The sequence below is a fragment of the Neomonachus schauinslandi genome, chromosome X, assembly GCF_002201575.2.
Source record: "Neomonachus schauinslandi chromosome X, ASM220157v2, whole genome shotgun sequence".
Lineage (NCBI taxonomy): Eukaryota > Metazoa > Chordata > Mammalia > Carnivora > Phocidae > Neomonachus > Neomonachus schauinslandi.
In genome coordinates this window covers 86373755-86395750 of record NC_058419.1, presented here as the reverse complement: position 1 = coordinate 86395750, position 21996 = coordinate 86373755, and the positions used below count along the sequence as shown (strand labels likewise).

General features: G+C 44.9%; 1 protein-coding gene across 1 annotated transcript in view; it reads right to left on the bottom strand.

Annotated features, from left to right (window-relative positions):
- Positions 1-21996, bottom strand: part of SLC9A7 (solute carrier family 9 member A7) — a 131627-nt gene that overhangs the window by 45369 nt on the left and 64262 nt on the right. Inside the window, exons 5-9 of the mRNA XM_044911617.1 lie at positions 19816-19893; positions 14210-14286; positions 11049-11161; positions 737-842; positions 274-415 (exon numbers count right to left, since the gene is read on the bottom strand). Coding sequence (XP_044767552.1) covers positions 274-415; positions 737-842; positions 11049-11161; positions 14210-14286; positions 19816-19893 — 516 coding nt within the window. The remainder of the gene's footprint in view (positions 1-273; positions 416-736; positions 843-11048; positions 11162-14209; positions 14287-19815; positions 19894-21996) is intronic.

Genomic DNA, 21996 nt, shown 5'->3' with positions numbered 1-21996 from the left:
GGGAGAGAATGCAAAGGCACATGCTAGAGTCACACTCCCAAACATTTTCTCAGACTCTTAGTTAGCTACGTACTCGACTGTCATGTTTCACCAAAGGGACACATTTCAGGAGTCCCCCCCCACCCCCGACCCCAGTGGAAACATCGATTTAAGATTCATTTCTGGAAAAAAAAAAAAAAATCATTTCTGAGAAGAAGAACCGAGACCTCGTTCTTGCAAGTGTACTAGCACACAATCCTACCCAGGCGGGAGCAGAAACCACAAAAAGGATATTAGAGCAGTCACAACGCCCGTCACAGCTCCCATGGTGAAAGAGCCACTAAATATACCTAGAAAAATGCCCACTGATTTAAAAAAGGCAGCAGCATCAAAGGCATGAGTGTTCAGGCCCGCTGGCTGGTAGGCAACAATAGACCTGGGGTTTAAAAAGAAGAGAGAGCTAAAACAGAGCACGCTGTTGTTATACCGTGGTACCTAAAAAGATCGGCAAACGGAGGCATCTACACTCTGCCTAGCACTCCCCGTGCCGTAGGCCTTTAACCTGCTGCCATCAGCATTCAGATGGCCGCCAAGTGGACAAAGCAACATAACTTTATCAACAGAACTGATGAACCTCATTTAGAAAAACACCCAGTTCAATCTTTAACACTTTTGAGAGAAGCCTCTGAATTGAGCCCAGAGCATGCCAGAAGCCAGAGGCTCTCTTCCCCGGGGCAGAAATACCGTTGTTACTTACGAGGACAGGACAATGGCAACAGCATCATTCAGGACGCTTTCCCCAAACAGAAGTGCGTAAAGATCCACGTCTGCGTGCAATTCGTTAAATATTGCCAGTACAGTCACTAAAAATGGGCAGGAAGCATATCAATTAGTTTCAGCTTAAGCCACTGGTGACAAATGTATAGAGGCGATTCCTACCTCTGGCGGGACAGGGTGGTTTGGGAGACAAATGAAACGAAATGAAAGTGACAAATCTTCCCGATCCGAGTGAGGTCTGATAGGAGGCTCATTTCTTTCTTTTTTTTTTTTTAAAGATTTTATTTATTTATTTGACAGTGAGAATGAGAGAGCATGAGAGGGGGAGGGTCAGAGGGAGAAGCAGACTCCCTGCCGAGCAGGGAGCCCGACGCGGGACTCGATCCCGGGACTCCAGGATCATGACCTGAGCCGAAGGCAGTCGCTTAACCAACTGAGCCACCCAGGCGCCCCTAGGAGGCTCATTTCTAAGAACACCACAGGGCAACCCTGCGCTCTCCACTGCTATGCCATCACACTGGGGAAAGACCTCTGTTACAGAACCTTCAAAAATAATCACACTGAATGTGATTTGGCCCCACTGGCAGACTGAAATCTCTCTGAAGGCAGAAACCGTTTTCCCACTGACCCCTGTGTTCCCAGGACCCAGCATAGGGTCAGGGCACCGAGAAGGCTTTAACAAAAGTCCGTGAAATGATGAAAGTCTTCTTTTAGGACAGACCAGACATAATTCCATGTCTCTTCATCTTCACATTTCTTAGATATTGAAAAATCGGCTGTTCTCCAGATGAGCAGCTCTCAAACTTTTGGTCTCAGGACTCCTTTATACTCTTAAAAGCCACTGAGGCCCCTAAAGAGCTGTAGTTTTTGTGGGCAATAGCCATTGATATTTACTGTATTAAATAAAACAAAAAATTAAATATTTATGCATTTAAAATTAGGAATAAACCCCGTCATATGTGAATGTACTTATTTTTAAAAAGATTTTATTTATTTATTTGAGAGAAAGAGCGTGTGCAAGTGAGCATGAGTGGGGGGAGGGACAGAGGGAGAAGCACACCCCCCGCTGAGCAGGGAGCCCGATGCGGGGTTCGATCCCAGAACCCCGAGATCATGACCTGAGCCGAAGGCATATGTTTAACCGACTGAGCCACCCAGGTGCCCCTTTACATATTTTTAATGAAAAATAATTATATTTTCCAAAACAAAAAAAAGTGAGAAGAGAGCCATTTGTTTTACAGTTTTTCACATCTCTTTACTATCTCGATTAATGGGAGACAGATGGTTCTCTTATCTCTTTCTGCATTCGACCAACAGATAGTCAATATCACATGTTATGCAGCCTCTGGAAAACTCTACTCCACTGCACATTCGTGAAAAAATGAAAGTAAACAAGACAAATAATGGGGGCGCCTGGATGGCTCAGTCAGTTGAGCGTGTGACTCTTGATTCTGGCTTAAGTCCTGATCTCATGGGTTGTGAGCTTGAGCCCCACATCGGGCTCTGCGCTCAGCAGGAGTCCACTTGGATGTTCTCTCCCTCTGCCCCTTTCCCTACTCGCTCTCTCGCTCGCTTTCTCTGTCTCTCAAAAATAAATATTTTTTTAAAAAAGACAAGCAATGTATCAGTATCGTTATTAAATCATTAAATTAGTTTGGACCTTATGGTCTCCCTGAAAGCATTTTGTCTCCAGACATTGCCAAATGTCTCCTGAGGGGCAAAATCACCCCCCAGTGAAGAACCACTGTTCTAAATATATGCATGCAGGCAGGCTCCTCTCCACATTCACGTCCAGCTGCCTTCTGCTTTGTTCGTTTCTACCATAAGGACCTGAACAACTAAAAACTCGCCTCCCCAAGTTCCCCTGCACTGCGTGTCACCTCTTCCTGCCTGGAGGAGACTGGGGAGGCTGGATGTATCCCAGTCATCTTGCCTCCACCAGGCAGCAAATGTGTATCTGAAACACAAGGGCAGTGCCCTGGAAAGACGGAGTGCCTGGACACCCGATTGTAGAGGGAGCCGTGGTACCAGCTGAGGGCCATTAGCTAAGACAGAAAACTATTTGTTTAAACTCATGTTTGCCAGGTTGCTCTGCTATTGGCAACCAAAGGCATTACTAACGGACACAATTAGAAAACAAAACCAAACAAATATTTACCTTTGTGAGTTATTACAAGCCAACCCCTCTTGTAGCCATCACCCAGTTCAGGCAACGGAATTTTGCCAGCCCCCCTGGAAGACCCCCTCTATGTTGCATCCTACTTTCAAGGCCCTTCCTTCACCCAAACGTAACCACCAGCCTCATTTTATAGTAATCGTTTTTCCTGCATTTCCTTACAGCTTGATCACCTAATGTATACTCCTTGACACTACTGCTTGGTTTTGTCCATTTTTTTTTTTTTTTTTTTTTTTTTTTTTTTTTTTTTGAGAGACAGGGCGGGAGAGAAAGGCAGAGGGAGAAGCAGGCTCCCAAGGAGCAGGGAGCCCGATGCGGGACTCGATCCCAGGACCCTGAGATCATGACCTGAGCTGAAGGCAGACGTTAACCATCTGAGCCACCCAGGCGCCCGGTTTTGTCCATTTTTAAATTTAGTTTTTGAAATGCTTTTTTTTTTTTTTTAACATCTTGTTTACTGCCTGGATTCCTCATCTGTTCCTTTCTGTCAGCTCTTTCCACAATGCCTATCGTTTACTCCTCTCATTTCTAAATTTTCCAGTCCTGATGTATACAGTTCTTTCCTAACTTCTTTCATTTTCGGAGTTTTTTTTTTTTAAAGATTTTATTTATTTGAGAGAGAGAGAGCGTACAAGCGAGTGAGCCAGGGGTGTCGGGGGGGGGGGGGGGGAAGAGCAGAGGGAGAGGGACAAGCAGACTCTGCACTGAATGCAGAGCCCGATACGGGACTCCATCCCATGACACCGAGATCACAACCCACGCGGAAACCAAGAGTCCGATGCTCAACCAACTGAGCCACCCAGGCACCCCCTGAATTTCCTTTAGCTTCTACTGGAATATTAGTAATATTCTGCTTTGTACCCTATTTTGCTGATATTACTTAATTATATGCAACTTTATTATTCAGAGGGGCTATCCTCATTTTTTCTTACAATATGCTTGCATTGAAGTCCGATCTCAATCTACTTCTGCTGCTCATTTTAAGTGAGGTGGGGAGGGGAAGACCCAGACTAGCTTTCCTCGTTTCACGGCTCTAGGGCTCCCTCTGCTGGTTTTACATTGAAGTACTGAAAATGTGGCCTCTGAGTGTAGCCACCCCCTCAATACTCATGAAATCTACTTCCTCTGGTCTCTTCCTCCATTGGTATCTGAGCTTTCTTTCTCCTTTAATGCCCTGTCACTGCAGGGTCTGTGGTCCTTAGCAGTTTATTTTTAGGGAGTGGCTCTGTCCTTCCAGAAAGGTTTTCACCAGGTATTTTTTGAGAGCCCTGAGGGCTCGGGCCACCTTGGCAGCCTCGCACCTCCTCCAATGTCCTTGTTGTCACCCACAGATTGGAGCCTGTAAAGTGCCTCCCAGCTTTAACTGTTGTTATCCGATATGCCTACAAAGTTCTTTACTCCAAGTGGGGACCCCTCCTTTTGAATGTGAATACTTGGGGGGAAGTTCCCTGGCAGTCAAAATGATCAGAGGGTCCCCCTCTTCTCCCCTCTGTTTCCTCCTGCACAGCTGCTGTATCCTACCCCTGAGTCTCGCCACTGCTGGTGCTTTGACCCCAGCAGATAATATTTGGGGATTCATGGGTACTCTGTCAGCTAGCTGCATTTCTGTGTTTTTTCTTTCGCTGCCCTGCTTCCTCCATTTCTGTTAGGGATTAAGGAAAATTCTAAAACTACACTGTCCCCCTCATGCTTTCCTTCTCAAAAGTTTAATTCATTTATTGAGAGGAAGCAAAGAACAATTTGGATAGGACAGATGTTGACTCTATCATGAGGCTGCTCCACGTAATTACACATCCACTGCTCAAATCACTATGGGGGGCAATGCCAGAAGCTAGAGTTCCTGGAGGGCACGTCATCTTCATAACACAAGACACAAGGTCAGTCTCTTTCACCCATCCCTAAATACAGCTTATCAGGTAACACAACAGGAAAAACCTTTAGGGATTTGGCTAAAAAATTCTTATTTTCTGGATTATTTATTACATAAACAGTATCTGGGGTGCCTTCCAGAAAATTTGTGAGGGTAAATTTATCTGTCAAAGATGAATGGATAAAGAAGATGTGGTATATATATACAATGGAATATTATGCAGCCATCAAAAAGAATGATATCTTGCCATTTGCAATGACATGGATGAAACTGGAGGGTATTATGCTGAGCGAAATAAGTCAATCAGAGAAAGACATGTATCATATTGTTTCACTGATATGAAGAATTCTTAATCTCAGGAAACATACTGAGGGTTGCTGGAGCGGTGGGGGGTGGGAGCGATGGGGTGGCTGGGTGATAGACATTGGGGAGGGTATGTGCTATGGTGAGTGCTGTGAATTGTGTAAGACTGTTGAATCACAGACCTATACCTCTGAAACAAATAAAACATGTTTAAAAAAAAAAGAAGATGATAGCAGGAGGGGAAGAATGAAGGGGGGGAAATCGGACGGGGAGATGAATCATGAGAGACGATGGACTCTGAGAAACAAACTGAGGGTTCTAGAGGGGAGGGGGGTGGGAGGATGGGTTAGCCCGGTGATGGGTATTAAGGAGGGCACTTTCTGCTTGGAGCACTGGGTGTTATACGCAAACAATGAATCATGGAACACTTCATCTAAAACTAATGATGTAATGTATGGTGATTAACATAATATAATAATAAAAAAAATTTTATCTGTCAACTTGACTAGGGCACGGGGGCCTCAGATATTTGATTAAACATTATTCTGGGTTTGTCTGTGAGGTTTTGGATGAGATTACCATTTGAATCAGAAGACTTAGTAAAGCAGATAGCCTGCCCAAGGTGGGCGGGACTCATCCAGTCAGTTGAAGGCCAAGTAAGGAAGAATTTGAGCTTGCTGCCTGTCTTTCAGCTGGGACAATTGTCCCCTCCTGTCTTTGGACCCAGACTGGAACTACACCATTGGCTCTCCTAGTTTTCAGGCCTTTGAACAGCATATCTTGGGACTTCTCAGCCTCCATCATTACATGAACCGATTCTTTATATTCACTGAACCTCTTTTCTTACTTTCTCGCTCTCTCTCTGTACACACACACACACACACACACACACACGTATTTATTCTGTTTCTCTGAAGAACCCAGACTAATATAAAACCTTTATTCTAGTAGTTTATCATTATGTGACATAAGAATTATCTTGTTTGGGGGCACCTGGGTGGCTTAGTCGGTTAAGCATCTGACTTGGCTCATCTTGAGGGTCCTGGGATAAAGCCCCTCGTCGGGCTCCCAGCTCCCTCTCCCTCTGCCCCTCCCCCCGCTTGTATATGCTCACTTGCTCTCTCTCAAATAAATAAAATCTTAAAAAAAGAATTATCTTGTTTTAACCCAATGTTGAAGAAAAACTAACAATGCTAATAATAACAACAATTACTAAGGACTAAGCATGAAGCAGGCACTATGATAAACATTTTATTTAGTCCTCATCCCTAGGTGGGTAGTACTATCATTTCCCCTAATTCAGAGATGAGAAAACAGGCCCTGTCCGATGGGCTGCTTTCTGCCACAGCATCAAAACTCCTAAAATCTCAGTGGTTGAACCCAAGCGAAGTTTTAGCCATTACTCATATGACATGTCTGCTGGGGGTTGGCACCGGAAGCCTCTGGTCCCATCAGTCACTTGGGGACTCCAGACTGGTGGAGGCTAATCTCAAAGAACAGAGCACAGGGCTGGCAGCCCAGGAGACATAGGAGCCCAGGACTTTATCACAGGGTCCTGGCAGGAAAGAGATAACACCCTCCAACTGAGCAATTTGAGAAGTATTTAGTGAAGGGATTGTTTATAGAAATGTGGGCAGAGTACGGGAAAACCACAAGAGAGAGGACAGTACGTGCCGCTGAAAACAGGGACTATCCTATGCTATCTCTAAGCCCAGAGGGTCCAGAGAAGGCGAGGCTGCCTGAACCAGGAGCTGTGTAGAGAGGGTCACCTGATGGGATCTATGTCCTTTGATCAAGGGACACAGGCAGCCCACAAGACCCTGCATCTCCACCCTCCTTCCAGTCTTCCACTGGTGCTCCCCTGTGGACAAATCCAATGGGAAACCAGAAGGCAAAGGAACCTTTGAAATCTTCCATACAAATCAGCCTCCTGGCGCCCAAAGGAGGGCGGAGAAGGGTAGTGAGTAAACCTGGAGGGGAAAACAGAAACCAGCCCACATAGCCACCGATGGGTTATGAGAACTGAACACATAGCCAAGTCCAAAGATTTAGTGAAGCGGGGGGTTGAGCGCCATGATTTTCAAGAGCCCTTTTGACTTTAAACACCGTTTTCCTGAAATACTACAATTAGCAGTAGTAAAACAAAACAATAATGTACAGCTAACTCACTTACCTATGACAAGAAAGGCTAGCTTATACAGTTAATACTAATAACAATTAACACTTAACATGGCCCCGGTCTGAATTTGGCTGCTCTAACTTTCAATTTCTCATTCTCCCTGCCCATCACTTTATAAATCAAGGCAGGGACCCCCATGCACCCCTCCTGAACCAGCCTGTGCCTAAGCAAGAGGAGCAGCATGGGTGCGGACAACCGGAAGATGACGGAGGGAGTGACAGACTGGGTGAGTGGCTTCTCAAGGTGGAGAGTAAACGGACTGCTCCCCCCACAGTGGGACCCTTGAAATCAGGGAGAGCAGGGTCCCAAGGGCTGTCTCTAACTGGACACGGACTAAGAAATGACAATTAATTGACTGAAGCATCTAAAAAGGAGTGGGGAAAAATAAAATGACAGATGTAGGAAGAAGGAAAATTCAAGAACCTGAATTTGCTCATTCAACGAACGAACTTAGCCCGAACACTTCATCTGTGTACTAAAGAGCACTTAGCACTTGCAAACACTCACTACAAACTGGCAAGTATTGTTATGTACAAAACAGGCTTAACTGAAGAGCTGTGGGAGCGAGTAAGTGAAGGAGTAAGGGCAGACTGTGTAGGCGGGTGGCTTACTGGAACTGAGTCTCAAAGGACAAGCAAGAGACTGAGCAGCCTGGGTGAAGCAACTAAAGAATTACTCTCTGACAAGACCGATCACAGATTCTGAAGCCTGTGAGTAGGCCTGATCGACTCAAGGGATGTAAAAGTGACAGAAGTAAAATGAGAGGAATCAGTTCATAATGGTTCATGGGAAGGAAGAGCAACTCATTTTCTCTGGTAGCTGCTAGAGGTGCGCTCTGGGTGGGAAATGTACGTTGTCCTTTGCTGAACCATGGGTCCCTCTAAAGTAACGGTCCACGTGGCACCCTTGACACCAGAAGGGAGATGGCTGCGGGTCACAGAACCGCCTACACCACCCCACACATATGGTGTCCCCTTCCACGGCAAGACCGGAAGACTGGGGTCTCGAGCCAAATATGATGTAATCAGGGACAAGGACTCGGATTCCTTCATATCAGTCAAGACCGCTACATATCCTGATACTGGAATTTTGGTTTGATGCACCAGGCACGAGAAGTCAATTTGGTCTTATGGTCCCTTCTAACTCTGCACTTAAGTTTTTATCTCTTTTATAGCCCAAGTTTTCAAATAACAGATTTTTAGGAAGCTGGTAAAAGACTTTTAATTTACAAAAACAGTTTACATTTCAGAAAGATTTCCATTAAAAAGCAGTTAAAGTTAATGTCCTGGTGTTTAATAAGTTTAAACTTTCAATTTTCTAGAACTTTCATTTATATAAAACCCTCACTGTGCCAATCTTCACAGGCCAAATAACAACGGTGTGTCATGGTGATGCCTTCCATTAATTTCTACCACAGCATGGATACATTAAAGTGAAGTAAACAATTAGGAAGATAATCTGAAAAAATAAGCCTTTCTATCCAATTAAATGAAGCAACACTAATAGGTCAGAAAACAGTATCAATGAACTTTATATTACACTAACCTCCCTTTGCTTATTGGTGGTAGTAGTTTAAGAAGTTAGTGATAAAGTTACAGATGAGGGGGCACCTGGGTGGCTCAGTCAGCTAAGCATCTGACTCTTGGTTTTGGCTCAGGTCATGATCTCAGGGTTGTGAGATCAAGCCCCACATCGGGCTCCATGCTCCGCGGGGAGTCTGCTTGAGATTCTCTCTCTCTCCCTCTGCCCCTCTACCACCCCCCTCAAATAAATAAATCTTTTTTTAAAAAGTTACAGATGAGTATAGTTAGTAACATATTTTCAGAGAGACTAAACACCTTTCTTAGACTTATGCTGAATCTTTTTCTGAATAGACACATATTTGGAGATAGTCATAGACATTGTAGTATGAAAATAATAAAGCTATTTTTTGGAGTGCTCTTTAGAAACATGCTTGAATTAAGTGATGACCTGTTAGTTATTTATTACTATTTCTTTAAAGATTTTATTTATTTATTTGAGAGTGAGAGAAAGAGAGAGAGAGAGAGCGTGCACATGAGAGGGGGGAGGGTCAGAGGGAGAAGGAGACTCCCTGCTTGTTCCATTAATTTCTTCCTGGGACTCGATCCCGGGACTCCAGGATCATGACCTGAGCTGAAGTCAATTTGGTCTTATTTCCCTTCTAACTCGGCACTTAAGTTTTTATCTCTTTTATAGCCCAAGTTTTCAAATAACAGATTTTTAGGAAGCTGGTAAAAGACTTTTAATTTACAAAAACAGTTCTCCCCACTGTACCGTGCCTCGTGGGAGCCCTCCAGATCAGTGCAATGATAGAAATGTTCTCTGTGGGGAGAATCTTAGTATCTTTAAAATCATCACTGTCCAGAATGTTAGAGGGCATCATAGATGTTGAGAAGACCTTTCCACCTCCACTACTGGGACAGCACCCTCTCTTTCTCTGTAAGTTCTTTGCTGACGATGTCCTCTCAATGGTTGACATCAGAGGAAGGAAGAGCTGTAACTATTTTATGTGAACTGATTTAATTATAGGTTCCAACTTGGAAAAGGGAGGGTTTTCTTGTTTGTTCTTGAGCTGCAGAGCAGGGCGGGCATATAATAATTCCACTTTTAAGAAGTGGCTCGACTGACACTCGAAAAGTACAAGGTAAGAGATTTATGAATAGGAACCAGGTCACAGTGTGCTGTTATGCAGGAACACTGAGCAAAAGAGGAGGTTACAAAGGACAGTACATTCACTGCAGGTACCGGTGTGCACTTCCACTAAGAAAAGGTCTTGTTTAAATGAAATGATATAATTTCCTAAATGAAGGAGAAAGCACCACACCGAGGAAGAAGACGGGCTAAGTGTAAAAATTATGGCCATATTAGACATTCTAAAATGAAAGACAAAAGGGAAATACAGGCAGAAGCAACCCAAGTGTCCGCGTGGACAGATGCGTAAACAGAATGTGGTGCAGGTACAGGGGAATATTACTCAGTCTTGAAAAGGAAGGAAGCTCCGACACCGTGCTACCACACAGATGAACCACGAAGACACTACGTGGAGTGAAATAAGCCAGACACAAACAAACACCGTATGATTCCACCTTCTATAAAGTAGCTACGGTAGTCACACTCAGAGAGACAGGAAGAAGAATGGTGCTCACCGGGGGCTGGAGGGAGCTGGAAATGGGGGACTTATTGTTTATTGCATACAGAGTTCCAGTTTCGAGAAATGAAAAGGTCTGGAGGCTGGTTGCACGACAGTGCGAAGGGACTTGACACTGCCGAACTGTACACACTTACAACTGATGAAGATGCTAAAATTTGTGATGTATTTTTTAGCACAATACGAAAATAATAAGGGAGCGCCTGGGTGGGTTAGTTGGCTAAGCATGTGCTTTCGGCTCAGGTCATGATCCCGGGGTCCTGGGATCGAGCCCCACGTCAGGCTCCTTGCTCCACGGGAAGCCTGCTTCTCCGTCTCCCCCTGTCCCTCCCCTGCCCACGCGCACATGCACACACGCAAGTCCTCTCTCCCCCCTCAAATAAATAAAATCTTAATAACAAAACCAAAAGGGAAATGCACACCTTTCTTCGAAAAGCCCTCTAACTCTGTTAGACCACTTCCTGATCTCTTCCTCCATCATTCCATGCTGACTCTACAATCTCCGTCTACTGCAACCAAAGTCGCTGGTTGCTCTGAACATTTTAAGACTGAAATAATGGAATGCCATGGTGACAAAGCCAAATATGCAAAATACCTGGGTCAGTGGCAGAGATAATCGCTCCAAAGAAGAGACAATCTGTGTAGTAAAATTTATCCGAGAGCTGCCCCACAATCTTCATGAGCTTCACCACACCGTACATGAGGTTTCTGTAAGGAGGGAAGGTAAACTGTGTCAGAAGAGAAAATGAAAACCCTCCTCACTGAGTAGGCTGGCCAATGTGCAAGCAGCGTAGCCCGGAGTGCTGTGCACTGCAAGGGTGCTCCGTGAAAACCCTGGGCGGCTGTTGTCGTTGGGCGCTTATCAGGAACACGTGCAAATAAGACTTTGGCACCAAGTAATGGTTCGCAGTCAACGCCATCTTGCTGAAACAGGTGAACACTACTCCATTGCTTAAAGTCGTGCTCACTTACCACTATCAAGTATGGGCCTCAATTAGCAACAACTTTAAGGCGTCTGAAGCAGCTGGGTAATGGAGGAGAAGGCAAGGGAAGGGAAAGACCGCTTCACAGTGTGTAATCGGTGGCTTGTACAAAATGGACAGGATTCTAAGGCAGTGTGTTTAAAGCTGTGGAAATGAGCATGCCCTGGACGAGCTAGAGAGAAAAACAGATACGGGCAGGCCACGGAGGTCCAAGTGACCAATCTTGTCTGCCAAGAATTATTTTAAAAAAAAAGGGGAAAGGAGCAAAACCCTGTAAACATCCTAGTAAAGTCTCAGTGTACCCATCAGTATAGGGGGACCTCTCATTCTCTGCAGGGGTTAAGGCAGGCCAGCAGGGGCCCTTCTCGTGCCATGCAGGGTGTGACATGGTCCAAGACAGATTCCCAAGTTAAACAGTTCCACTTGGCTGGGGCACATTTCCTACCAGAGAGCTTAGAAAATGGGAGGAGTGAGGAGTGTTAAAAGGCCTAGTACATGTCACTAAGGGTGTGTGTGTGTGTGCGCGTGTGCGTGTGCGTGTGTGTGTGGTGTTGCAGCTGCAGGGGTTAGGGGAATAAAAATAACAACAGAATAGATTCACTGTACCCTACAGCTAACACTCTAATAATAATATTCTTGCCACTTAAGGACCACGCCGTGGCTCACCTGCTCAACTCTGTATCCCGGGCACCGAGAACAACAGACTGACTAAGCTAGGAGCTCGGGAACTGTTTCCAGAATGGAATTCTTTGGAGAATACATAGCTAGAACTCAGTGCTTCCCTACTGTGGGCCGGGCTCTGTTCCAGACACTTAAACAGTTCAATTTCGATTCCCAGTAACTCTGTGAGGCAGATGTGATTTGCCTTTTGTTGCCTGTTGAAGGCTTCTTTGCCCTTCCTTTCAGACATTTCCTGAAACTACACCTGCTTCTCCATTTCCTTCGACCACAAATAGACTTGGGCGCGGGGCTGCTCTCTGGCAACCTTTTCCCATCTTGCCACCAATACCGGTCAGCTAACCTGTCACTCTTCAGTGGCTTGTCTCCCTTAAAGGACAAGTCCAAGCCCCTCCTATTTGGGCGACTCAAAAGGCCCTTGGCCTTTTATCTCCTCCAGCTTTCCTGCTCATTTTTTTTTTTTTTAAAGATTTTATTTATTTATTTGACAGAGAGAGACACAGCGAGAGAGGGAACACAAGCAGGGGGAGTGGGAGAGGGAGAAGCAGGCTCCCCGCAGAGCAGGGAGCCCGATGCGGGACTCGATCCCAGGACCCCGGGACCATGACCTGAGCTGAAGGCAGTCGCTTAACCAACTGAGCCACCCAGGCGCCCCCTGCTCATTTTTTAAAAAGTAACTAAGGTCCGTACTTTACTCCGATTTCCTTAAGCTTTTACCTAATGTCCCTTTTCTGTTCTAGGACGCCATCCAGGATCCCACATGACACTTAGTCATCATGTCTCTTTAGTATCCTCTTGGCTGGGACGATCTCTCCAACTCTGTGTGGTTTTGATGACCTTGGCAGTTTTGAGGAATAGCGGTGGGGTATTTTGTAGAACGTGCCTCAATTGGGACTTATCTGATCATTTTATTTTTTTTCCTCTTCTCACGATTACACCGAGGTAATATGTTTTGGGGAGGGAAAGGGCCATTCTCATCACAAACATCAAGGGTGCAGAGTATCGATTTACCACTATTGCTGCTGATCTTGATCATCTGGCTGAGGTGGTGTCTGTCGGGTTTTCCCCACTGTAAAGCTACGTTTTCTTCCTCCTTTTTCCCTGATGTCCTCTGTGGGAGGACGTCACTAGGCACAGCCCGCAATCAAAGCGGGAGGGGGCATAAGCTCCCTCTCCTGCGGGGTGGGGTGGGGGGGTCGACATAAATTATTTGGAATTCTTCTGCACAGGAGATGGGTTACTTCTCTGCCACGTATTTATTCATCCAATCATTTATTAACATTGGTAGAGACTCAGATGTTTACTTTATAGTTTGGGTCCAGTACAATATTACTTATTTTGTCGTTCTTTGGCCATTGGCCTTAGGGGAGCCTTCAGGTTGGCTGTGTGTCTCTTTGACACGCCCCAAGTCCTTTTGTTTGTTTTCTGGGCGCTTCCTTACTTCTTGGCACTATGATATGCTCCATTCTTATCTTGTATATTTGCTGCCCCAGCCCTAGAATCGGCCATTTCTGCAAAGTTGCAGGAACCAAGATCTGGGGACTAGGCGTAAATTTTTTCATTTTAATTTACCTTAATCTTAATTTAAATAGCTACACATGGCTAACAGCTACCACGCTGCACAATGTAGCCCTAGATCTTAACTGCCATCATCATAAACATCGAAATCCTGGACTCTGGTGGTTGTCAGTGGTTGGGGGTGGGGGAAATGGGAAGATGTTGCTCAAAGCATACAAACCTCCAGTTAGAAGAGTAACAACTTTGGGGATCTGAGGTACATCATGGTGACTGTCGGCAATAATACTACATCATATACTTGAATTTTGCTAAGATGGTAGGTCTCAAACGTTCTCATCACAAGAAAGAAATGGTAACTATGTGACAGGATGAAGGCAGTAGCTAATACTAGGGTGGTAATGATTTTGCAATTTATAAATATATCAAATCAACACATTGTCCACCTGAAACTCACACAATGTAGTATGTCAATTGTATCTCAATATAGCTGGGGGAAACACTGGACTCTGCGGGCCCCTGTGGATCTCATCTCTTTGGAAAAGTATGTTAATTTGATTAATGACAAAGAGTAACTTACCCAATAATGAAGCAGGAAACGGCAGTCCCCAAGAAAGCATAAGCCAGAATAGACCCAAGATTTCTGAAAAAGTGTCTCTGGATAAAACAAGAGGCAGGAATCACATTGTGATTTCTAGTATTGAGCATAAGAAACACAACAAAAGTCTCTTAAAAGTGAAACTTGACTTACAGCTTCCATTATAACAAGTAATAACTGAAGTTACTCCAGAATAAAGCTATTTAGCTATAAACATTGTGGTTTTAAAATATCCCTAGTCCTATTAATCACTGAGCAAGCAAGCAAGGGCTTAGTAAGTTTCAGAGAAAACTACTCTGATTATATTAAGTTACACTGAGAAAGTGTATGTGAGTGTGAGTGTAAGAGTGTGTGTGTGAGTGTGTGTGAGTGTGTGTGTGTAAGTAGACCGATCGTTTTCATAGATCTAACCCAAACTATTTTACTCTTTTACTCTAGTGATTCAGCAAGTCACTTCCAGGTCTAGTGTACCTTAGAAGATCATTATAGATAGAAGTTTGAAAATGATGAAGTATGAAAGTGCTGCCTAAGGGGCTTTCTGCTTAATTCAGTATCAGAAAACTGTGCTAAGTATCTGGCCTCATGGCATCTGAAGTGTCTCCTGATATTCTTCTGGATTAATCTTTGGAGCCTGGGAAAGAGGGCCAATAGAGATGGAAATGGAGAAATGAAAAATCGGTAGTTCCATGTAAGATGGGCAAATTTATAAGTTTATATATATGTATATAAGCATATATACTTATACCAACATAAGATCTAGCAATTATTCAGAAAGAGATGGCAAAATTGCAATCCTCTCAATGCTTCTGTACATTCACTGGTTACCTTAACACACACACACACACACACACACACACACACACGAATTTACTTCTCATAAAGTCATTAAGCCTGTGGGATATTCTGACGGGGAAAATCCCTGTTCCTGGGACCCTAAGGCACGGTTCTTACTCCTCAAGGCACAGGCTGTTCTCATTGGACAATCAGAACTATTTCACAAAACCAGACAAACAAAAACCCCAAAACAACCTAATATGATAGGGGCTGGGAAGACTTTATTTAAAAATTTTAAAAGGCAAGGCACCTGAGTGGCTCAGTCGTTAAGTGTCAGCCTCCGGCTCAGGTCATGATCCCAGGGTCCTGGGATCGAGCCCCGAGCCCCGTGTTGGGCTCCCTGCTTGGTGGGAAGCCTGCTTCTTCCCTCCCCACACCCCCTGCTTGTGTTCCCTTCCTCACTCTGTCAAATAAATGAATAAAATCTTAAAAAAATAAAATATAAATAAAATAAAATAAATTTAAAAGGCAAGAGAGTCCCAGTGTGCCAGCTGAGCGACATCAGGGAAGGACAGGGTCTAGGAAGAACTCAGCATGGATCAAGTAGCCACCAGGAAATGTGACCACACAGAGGGCTGTGGGTATCCTCTGGCCAGCATTCTAAGCAGACAATCTGAGGCCTTAGCTTCAGCCTTCCCCAGTGCTTGGCCCTTCCTGAGGCTGTGAAGAAGGTGTCAAGGAATGAATAGTGCCCCTAAGCCACCTGCTCAGAAGAGAATCCTTCAGGGGCTTGCCACACCAACAGTCACCAAATGAGGGTGCTGCCTGTATATATTATGGACATGTTATGTTTGCCTTTTAAGTCAGTCACTGTCCCCAGTCTTTTTTAAATGTATTTATCCACTCGTGTTTCAAAAAAATTAGATTTTAGGAAAAAAAAAAAAAGGAATCAACATCTATGAGCCTAATTGCCTTTAAAAGCTCAATCAAGGGCTTAAATCAGGGAGGGTTAGGAGTCCATCAAGATAGATGTGAGACCAAGGAAACTCATGTGAAGTCTCCAGGAACACATTTTAATCCCAGAATTGCTTTACCTTGCCATTCGGCTCTCTTTTAGGTAAACCATCTCTATGGTTGAATACATTAAGTAAATTCATATTCATATTTGCCAAAACAAAAAATCAGGAATATAAGAGCTGTGGATTCTCCTCCTGGAAGGTTAGATCTCAGGGAACGTGGGCTGCCGAAGATCTGGTAATGCTTGTGGGGCCCCAGGGAGGAAGGGGGTCCGCGTGCTGGGCAGCCCAGCTCTGAGCTCACAGCTGCTCCAGAGCCTGCACACGACAGGCGGGTCTCAGGGTCGTATGAGAGGGACGAGTTCAGACTAGAGCCTGCTGGAACCTTTATTATGCCTGTGCCGCGCTCGAGGGCATCTCGATTTTAGGGCGTGCTGGATTCGGGTCCCCGGGGTGGGTGTGGGAGGGGCGATGCAAAGTGCACCCTTTGGTGTGCTTGTGCGACGTCATGGGCTGAAAGGAAGTGGGAATGAGGGAGGTCCGGGACCAACCCGGAGAGGAGAGCCCGTGTTAGTAGAACGATGGGTCTGTGCTTCAGATTGCGTTTGCAGGTAGAGCCGACTCTGAGCCCTAGTCTGTGGGCCTGGGGAGAAACTAGATATTGCGGGTGGTCGAGGGGTCCAGATGTGTGGGGATCAGGTGTGCACTACAGCTCCTGGGCCTGCCGCGGGCAGGACGGGCCGGGAGACCTGGGTGTAGGTGCGAGGCAGGTGAGGGTGCACCTCTAGCAGGACCAGCATCATTAAGATGCCTTCTCGGCTGCACTCTGGTTGTGCAGGGGGGGGCGGGGGGGCCGCAGTGCGCAGGCGCAAGTGTTGGCTGCACACAGAGCGTGCTGCTTTTTGCGCTCATCAGTGGCGTAGCGAGTCCCCGCGCGGAGAGCCTGGGCACAGACGCCAGACCTCCACCCCCTCCACGCGGCCACGGCGCCGGATGCGCGTCTTTGCCCGGGCCAGCCCACGTCGGGAGGAGCGGCTTGGCATCAGTGCGGACGTCGGAGAAGCCGACTCCACGCTGCCCAGTGATTCTCTCGTGGTCTCATTTGTCTCAGAGATTGTTCCAGCGCACATGTGAGGGTGTTTTCGATCACAAATTTGTTTGAAAAGGAACGAGTGAAAATATTTTAAATGGGCAACGATAGGTGTTTGAATGATTTGTGATAATGGACTAGGGCCTTTGAAACTTATCTTAAATGTGTATTTCTTGATAAACAAAGATATCTTTGACCCATATAAATAAAAGCAGTTATCACACACACACACAAATTAGGAATATAAATCTGCCACTTCAAATACACCCATAACATATTCTAAAATGACACACACACATACATACACACATACACACACAATTAGCCATCGCCATTCATATTTGCTGATATGAACTGGAATTTTACACCTTGAAAAGAAAGGTGGACCATGTCACTTATTTGTGTATTATTACACCAAGTGCTCGACTCTCGACTTCACAGTTTACAAAGTACTTTCACACAGAGTAGCCCATCCAATTCTCACGAAGGTGCTCTGGGGACCACTGTGCATGAGAGGCATCTAAGGCTCGAAGGTGTGGAGTGAGCCGCCCGGAGTCACGCATCTGCCAAACAGCAGCACCAGACCTGGAAAGTGGGTCTTCCGAGCGCAGGGCATTACACTCACACCAGCTACCCTTCTCGACTCCTACCACATCCTTTTAGGGAAGAAAGTACGGCACCTCCTAGTCCTAGTCCTGGCTGCTAGTGGAATCCTAGGTCTTTCATCTTCTTCTTAATTGGCCAGTCACGTGTGGTTGCCACGGCCATGACTGGTTCAGTCTCCCCTACTTTTCCCTTTCCGTTCCAGGCCGGCAAAAAGAGACAAAGGAGATGGCATGCCCTGGTAAAGGCTTCAAGAATATGAGCCTAAAACAGATCAGGATGAGAAGGTGCACCATTCTAAGTCTTGCATTTCTACTCCTCCTCCCATTCCTCACTGGGTAATGTTACCATGAGACACAGAGCCACAGAGCCAGAGAGACCGAGAGAGAGTGAGCTTGGCGGGAGAAGTGTGCAGAACATGAAGGCGCCTACAGGTGAATTCTTTCCCTGACAACAGGCCCCACAAGCAAACGGAGCTGTAGCACAAAATCAAAGCTAATTCTGATGATATTTTTTCAAGTTGAAAAAAAAAACAAAAACAAAGGCCCGTGTCCACATGACAACTATAGGTGCGTAGGTCAAAGGGTCTGAATATATCTGTTTCCATACCCGCAGTCAAGTGGTGGAATGGTTATTACACATTTAATTGATGGCAGCTTTAATCACAGATGGCAAAACCATCTACAAACCAACTATTTCAGTGCCACCCTAAGGACTATTTAAAAAGGAAAGAGACTGAACTGCTAGCAGACAGCCCGAAAGACTGGCACTGCAAAAACAACTTAAATTGCTAACTGGCAAAGCCTGTTATTTGTTTTTCTTCTGGGAAAATGAGGCTGACAGAGGGAAGGCTCTGCAGAACCTAAAGTGTTTTTCAGCCAGTAGAATGGCTTTCACAACCAGTGATTTGGTGTCATTTTAAAGCAACTATGACCTTGATGATACATTAAGATTATTTAAGATATCAAATTAGTCATCACCCATTTGATCTGATAAGGAATTCCCAAATTCTTCACTTAGAGAATAACATTGCTTATACCCATAAAATCATCTCCTATCTGTGACGTGTCAATAGCTGACATATAGATTTAGATACTTTGACAATCCCATAGAGTAGGCAGGAAAAAGATACATCTTTTGGTACAGAAAACCTAAATCTGGAGGGAGAGTAGGATAGATAGGTATAGCTTTTTTTTTTAACTTTTTATTTTGGAGTAATTACAAATTCACAGAAATTGCAAAGATAGTATAGAGGGGTCCTGTGTACCTTCACTAAGTTTCCTCCACCGGTTATACCTTATATAACCATAGTGAAAGATCAAAACCAGGAAAATGACATCGGGACAAAGTGTGTGAATAGTTCTGTGTCATTTTATCGTATGTGTAGATTCATGGATCCACTGCTGTGATCAAGACGCAGAACTGTGCCATCACCACCAAGACCTCCTTTACAGTCACACCCCCCTCACCCCCAACATCCCTAACCCACGGCAACCACTAATTTGTTCTCCATCCCTATACTTTGGTCATGCCTAGAATGTTATATAAATGAAATCATATAGTACGTGACCTTTTGAGGTTAGATTTTTTTTTTACTCAGCATAATGACTTTGATGTCCATCCGAATTGTTGTGTGTATCAGTAGTTCCATTTTATTGCCAAGTAGTAGTCCACGGTATGGCTGTGTGTTTAACCATGCACCTACGGCAAAACATTTTGGTTGTTTCCAGTTTGGGGCTATTACAAATAAATGCTATGAGCAATTACATACGGGCTTTTGTGTGAACGCAAGTTTTCACTTCTCTGGGAGAAGTCCTCAGGAATGAAATTGTGGGGTCATATGGTAATTTCAACTTCAGCTTTGCAAGAAACCATGAAACTGCTTTCCAGAGCGGCCATGCCAGTTTATATTCCTACCGGCGACATAGGAGCACTCCAGATTTTAAAACAGAGCTGAATCACTGATGATGAGACAACTATAATCTCTGAGTGGGTGCAGAACACAGTAATAAGCAATGTGGGAGAAGGGAAAAACTAGAAAATTATGTAGGTACTTTAACACAGAGATCCCCATGCTTTAAGAAATACTGGCAAAAACCTCTTACCTTCTTTAGACTGTAGCCAGCGTGGAAAATAATTGGAGGCAGAAGGATGTTGAAAAAGACCTCTGGATCAAACGTTACCTGAAAGTTTAAAAAGAAAAAAGTCGGGGGGGGGGGGTGTGTGTCTGACTGGCTCAGGTGGTACAGCAAGCGACTCTTGATCTCAGGATCATGAGTTCAGGCCCCGAGTTGGGCATGAAGCCTACTTAAAAAAAAAAAAAAGAGAAAAGTCAATTTCTGGTTTAATACCAGTTGGTGCTATAATATCTGCGTAATATTTTCAGCCACTGACTAAAGTTTGAATATTCGAAGCAAATAAGATAAATGTGAGAAAGAGAGATGCCACAGTTCCCCCTGTGGACGGCCATGTTCTTCTCCATACAGCACTCTGACTCCTGCTCTTCGTGTGTTGTTTAATATATATTAAGAAATAACAGTTGGGGCGTCTGGGTGGCTCAGTTGGTTAAGTGACTGCCTTCGGCTCAGGTCATGATCCTGGAGTCCCGGGATCGAGTCCCGCATCGGGCTCCCTGCTCAGCAGGGAGTTTGCTACTCCCTCTGACCCTAACCCCTCTCATGTGCTCTCTCTCATTCTCTCTCTCTCAAATAAATAAAATCTTAAAAAAAAAAAAAAAGGAAAGAAGTAACAGTTCAGGGGCGCCTGGGTGGCTCAGTTGGTTAAGTGTCTGCCTTCAGCTCAGTCATGATCCCAGGGTCCTGGGTTCGAGCCCCACGTCGTGCTCCCTGCTTGGCAGGAGCCTGCTTCTCCCTCTCCCACTCCCTCTGCTTGTGTTCTCTATCAAATAAATAAATAAAATCTTAAAATAAAACAGAAATAACAGTTCAGTGCAATTTTGAGGACTCACAGAAAGCTTCCGGCCGACATTTTTTAAATGAGAAATAAAAACATCTTGATTTTTATCAAGCCTTTATAAAGGGTCAACTGCAATAAAAGATGCTGTCATGATTCTTTATTAATTTTCTGGATCCTCCCACAGAACCACTTATTGACACTGTTCTACTGAATTTAAGTCACTTTTGAGTGACCAGCCTTTTGTGAGATCTGATGTGGCCTGGATCAGTGTCGCCAACGATGCTAGCAGCTTTCTCAACATCAACGTGAAAATTGGGGGACTCTAGGGGGACTGAAATTACTTTGTAGGCTCGATACCCAGAAATCACTCTGAAACTATTAAGGAGCAAAATCTTATCACATCCAGAAAAGAATTAAGCAGTCTATATACCTCCCAAACTTTTTAAAGAATTTGTTCATGTTGGTAGGTTGATTGGCTCTTACTGAAATTAATTTTAAAGCTTCACTCTAATTATTAAAAGTCAACTTAGGGGGCGCCTGGGTGGCCCAGCCGGTTAAGTGTTCGACTCTTGATTTCAGCTCAGGTCATGATCTCAGGGGTCATGAGATGGAGCCCTGTGTGGGGGGCCTTAAGATGCTCTCTCTCCCTTTCCCTTTGCCCCTCCCCCCACCACTCTCGGTCTCTTAAAAGAAAAAAAAAGTCAAGTTAGCATTTCTCCTTAGAAACTGGAAATGTTAACCAGCCTAATTAAAAGTGAAATGGTTCTGGGGCGCCTGGGTGGCTCAGTCGTTGGGCGTCTGCCTTCGGCTCAGGTCATGATTCCAGGGTCCTGGGATTGAGTTTCGCATCGGGCTCCCTGCTCGGCGGGAAGCCTGCTTCTCCCTCTCCCACTCCCCCTGCTTGCGTTCCCTCTCTCTGTGTGTGTCTGTCAAATAAATAAATCTTTAAAAAAAAAAAAGTGAAATGGTTCTTGCAAATTACATTTTATTCGATCTTCTTGCTGAAGACAGGAGTAGTATGAAAAACAGGGAACCTCAGAATGAGAAGGGGCTTTGGACAAGACTCAGTATGAGGACGCTGGGGCCACAGTCACGTGGGAACCAGCACGAGAGTTTCCTGCCACCTACTCCAATACTGTGCATCAAGCTGCCTCGGCCCGTCTCTTCGCCCCTTAGCCAACAACAACGATCTCAGCCTTGTCTGCTCTCCCACCTTTGCTTCATGCAGCAAAGTTTAAACAGAAGGGATGTGAATCAACCTTTTCCTAAAGGTAACAGGAGCGAAAGTCAGCATCACCTTCTATTATGATTTAAAAGATGGAAATAGAGGGGGGTCAGCAGACAAGGCTCAGATCGTTGTTGTTGGCTAA